Source organism: Pinus tabuliformis, chromosome 3_1 (assembly GCF_031772625.1).
Source record: "Pinus tabuliformis cultivar Carrire ecotype Pingquan chromosome 3_1, CPIR1, whole genome shotgun sequence".
NCBI lineage: Eukaryota > Viridiplantae > Streptophyta > Pinopsida > Pinales > Pinaceae > Pinus > Pinus tabuliformis.
This window is the reverse complement of record NC_142301.1, coordinates 74,251,374-74,255,752: the sequence shown is the minus strand read 5'-3', so window position 1 is coordinate 74,255,752 and position 4,379 is coordinate 74,251,374. Positions and strand designations below refer to the sequence as shown.

General features: G+C 42.2%; 1 protein-coding gene across 1 annotated transcript; it reads right to left on the bottom strand.

Annotated features, from left to right (window-relative positions):
- Positions 1–3,265: 3,265 nt before the first annotated feature.
- On the bottom strand, positions 3,266–3,967 carry LOC149185851 (uncharacterized). The gene has a single exon (XM_089412510.1). The coding sequence runs from the start codon at positions 3,762–3,764 to the stop codon at positions 3,555–3,557; it is 210 nt and encodes a 69-aa protein (XP_089268636.1). The 5' UTR covers positions 3,765–3,967; the 3' UTR covers positions 3,266–3,554.
- Between the last annotated feature and the right edge of the window lie 412 nt (positions 3,968–4,379).

Genomic DNA, 4,379 nt, shown 5'->3' with positions numbered 1-4,379 from the left:
TTAGAGCACCTTCTAGAGGAAGGATCGAGAATTTTAAGAAAACTAGATGAAAACAGTGCATAATGAGGGGAGCCAGAGGAACGAAGAAGAAGGTTTATACAAGAAGATGAGCTCGTTGGCAAAGGGTATGTAGGAAGGGTGGGTATGTAGGAAGGGTGGAAGAGCCAATTAAGGGAGGGAAATTAACATGATAAGAGTAAAAAATGTCAAGATCCTTAGGAGCAAAGGAGACATCTTTAGAAGGCGAAAAATATTTAACAACTAAGTTATCCAACAAGAGAATATCATCAACATAAAGGGATTGAATGAGCTTAAATGAGAGGGCATTTGATAATGTCTGAGAAATCCCAGAAGAAGGGGGTGGAAGAGACACTCCATTTGCTACATCCCGGGAGGATTCTCTTGAGCCCTCCAAAACATCTTTGACCCAAGCACCTCCAGAAAAAGCGAGGCAACCCTCTGTAGCTAAACCCATGAGGTTGTGAGGAGTGACAACTAGAACCAATGCCCCAATAGAAGAAATGTCAGTTTTTGAAGCCTTGTTACATAGCGTATTTGAGAAATTTTCATTACATGTAGCCCAAAAATTATTCACATAAAGGACCATCAATCTAGAAGGTGTCCATCTCTTGGAAACACTCCTCTCTCCACTAGGAACCTCTATCTAGGAACCACCACAAGGCAATGATGTAGTGCCCCTAGAAGAAATTGGAGCCTTGTCACCAAGGGTAGGGTTTGAAAGCCCATGCCCACCATCATAATCACAAGCCACTTTGAGATGACCCAACTATCGACATTTAGCACACCTAAAGGGAATTTCCCAGAAATCCAACCTTTGACGGAAGGTTGCATCCCCTAGGGCAATCTCTAGTTCAATCAGAAGACCTAGGGAAACATTGATCTCGACCAAAACCGACAAAATCCTTTTATCATATGCCACGAAAGGCATATCATCTAAGAAAATTAATTTGCCTTGCCAATGTTGTTTGCTACCTTCATTACGATCTGATGGGTCTAGAGTTCCATAGGGAAGTCGACCAACTTGAACCAAAGATATTGAGGTTTGGTTTTCCAAGAGTGAATTAAACCCAACATGCCATGACTGCAACAAAAGATAGCCCCTACGAATGACCCAAGCGCTCTGAAAAATCGTGAGAAGATCCCCCTCATCTAAGAAGTGAATATGGAACTAGTTATTCATGAGTAAGCTAATGTGCAAAGAGTATCCGAGCAAGGGTTTCCAATGAATAGACACCCAGGTTTGAACTTGTGTTTTGCCAAGAGCGATGTAAAAAAATTTACCCATTAGAGCACGAGACAACATGCTTGAAACCTTGCTCATGTCAATATCGCAACCCAGGGTAAGTGACGTCTTCTCATCACGAATGCATAGAGATTTGGGTGCTTAGTAAGGTCTTGTCTAAGTAACCTAAGGGTGAGAAAGGGGAAAATGTAGAGCCTCGAAACCACTGCCACCTTGACCACCAGATGTCAAACCTTGACTATAGTGAGCCCCACCCGAAGGAGTATTCGATACACGTGGCTCCACAAGTGAGAAAAACGACAATAGTAAAAGACAAGAAAACCTAGATGTCAAATCAGATATGTAAAAGGATGATAAATGAGAGTAGGCCAACGCAGAAAACAAGAGACATGAGAAACCCGAGATAAAACCCCAAAGTAACTTCGACGCACAATGCAGCCATTTCTACACTAAACTCGCCAAACTGTAGAAACATATTTATGCTCCGAACCCTCTCACCATTACGCTGCCTCATTTCAAAGAGTCTAAGGCTCATAAGCACATCGTAAGTTACAACTCTGGAACAACCTGCAACTTGACTTGGTCCTCCTAAGGTGGGGCCTTACACACAAGTGGATCCCCAATCCCTCTATTTAACTAAAAAAATATGGGGAGGGTGAAGTAAAACATTAGAATGATGGCGACGGACCCACTGTTTTTAAACTACTAACGCAAAACCGAAAAGCATGTTTGCATTCATTCGATGAGAAAGCAATACACAAATAATACCATACTCTTCAAATGTGGAAGCCCCTAATGTTGAGGGGCATGTGTTTATTGGTTTGAATGGGGATCCCTTTGGTTTTTGTTTGTTTGTTTGTTTGTTTGTTTTTGTTTTTTTTACTCTAGGATAATCGGTAACTTATGAGAGTTATCCTAAACAGACCTAGGATCGAATCTAACTGGCTGCCACTATAAACCTAGGTTACGTGCAACAACCTGCAAGCCGCACAATAGCAGGAAAATGCATCAACAAGAGCCGAGACGTCCTCTATGGGGTCGCCTACTCTTCTAGCCAAGATACAACAGGTCAAATATATACTCAATGGGATTTGAACCCTCATCTCGTGGGTTTCACCCATCGAAACTCACCGCCTTTGTTACTTGACTGGTTTAAAGTTGGTCGGAACCCAAGTCAGGTACGATTTTAAGGGGAAGGAAGGGGGCTGCTTTGTGCCCTGGTTACCTCTGTTTTCCTTTTTGTTGGGGTGAGGATTAAGTCGGTCTCTGACTCCCCGCTGAGCACAGTTTATGAGCATAAGATGGCTTGGAACACTTGTAGGGCAGTGATGAAAAAAAGAGGGAATTGAGGGCGTGGTCCTGTGGAGCCTCTACCTCTGGACGCCCAACTCATTTCTCGGAAGTGGGGGCGGAACATTGGGACTTGGAGAAACATTTTCATGGAAAATGCACTGCAGTTACAAAACAAGAAATAGACAAGTTAGAGAGAGTAACCAGAGTCAAAAGACAGAGGCTCACTGATACCCAGTTCTTGGAGGAAATAAAGGGTTGTGTAACGGAGTCGTCCACTTTCATGGGTGGGAGAGAAGAACAGGTAGTAAATTCAGGCCATGTGCAAAGGTATTTTGGAATTTAATTTTCAATCACTCAGGTTACAGAGGGTGCAGATAATCTGAAGTAAGAGAATGCCTCAGATGGAACTCAATACAATTCAATTATTTTGGATGAAGACCCACGGCCATCAATTTGTCGATGTAAATAGAAAAGGACCACCAAAAAAAAATCTCTTGTTATGCCTGTGAAGATGTATTTTGCTTCCCTCTCCTTAATTTCTGGTTTGGTTGCTGGTTTTCAGTGAATGCTGCAATTTTTTTTTTTCTTTTTTTTTAATGTGAAATGGTAATGTCTTTTCATCAGCTTTAAAAAACACCTTAATGTTCGAAAAAAAAATCAAATAACACTTTAAAACAATAGAAACCCCAAAATCTGCAAACGCTGATGTAGTTGTAATCTGTTACATCCAATATTATTGTCAAAAATGATGATATACATTATAGCAAGGAGGGTGAAGAAATCCCTTTATTTCGAAATGGTTACACAAAGATGAATAAGTGCGAACCCCTGATCCAGAACACTCTCTCTCATCCACGAAAGATTGACCTCAACAAAATCCAGACCATAATGTCGTATACATAAAAGATAACTGATATATATCAAGAACAGAAGAAAAGAATGGCCGCCTCTCTCTGATCATTTAAAAAAATGGACCAAACAGCAGGCGCACTAAATCTCAGTAAAATCGAGAGGCCAAGAAGGGGATAAATGAGATGATGAGGGCGGCGATTAAAGAGGGGACGACGGTCATTGAAGCATTGCCCGCCTCCATTGCCGGACTGGGAGATGGTGCACTCACATCTGTTGCTGTTGCCGCTCCTGCTCCCACCATTATCATCACAACCACCAAGAGAGCTGCAGATGAGTAGTTGCCTGTGCCTGCCATTCTTGCGTACACCCAAAACACGGCTGTTACTGCTAATTGATGCAAGAAAGCCGAAACCTGAAGCACAATTCCTGAGGAGCTAATCGAAATTTCAAACAGACGAGCCAAAATTCGAAGCAGCGATGTTTCTTGTTTGAGATTCGAACACTCGACCAGAAGGACAGAGATGTGAGACCACTGAAACTTGCACAAGGCAAAGATTGAGAGTCGCGCGTATTAATAATCCTGTGCGCCCCGTTTTTTATTTAATTATATTATTTTTGCGGAACACGTGAATTGGGGTTAGCGACAGGTAGGCAGACAGCATGGCAATGCCGGGATGTGGACGGGATACGCGCTATCGTTTTGCCATGTTTCTCTTATTTCCGCTGATCTTTTGGCCCCACGTGGCAACTGAAAATTTGGTCACGGCATTGCGTGGGAAGGAGTTTAGGGCACGGCATGTAAACGTAGAGTCCAATTCATAGAAGTCTTTATATGTCATCAACCTTAACACAAATAGGTTGTTATACATTTTGATTGCTTAGTCCCCAAGTTACTGCCTGTAGCAAAATTCTCCTTTCAAGGTTGTACACATGGAAAAATTCAACTACAACTAGTATTTTAGGGTGATCT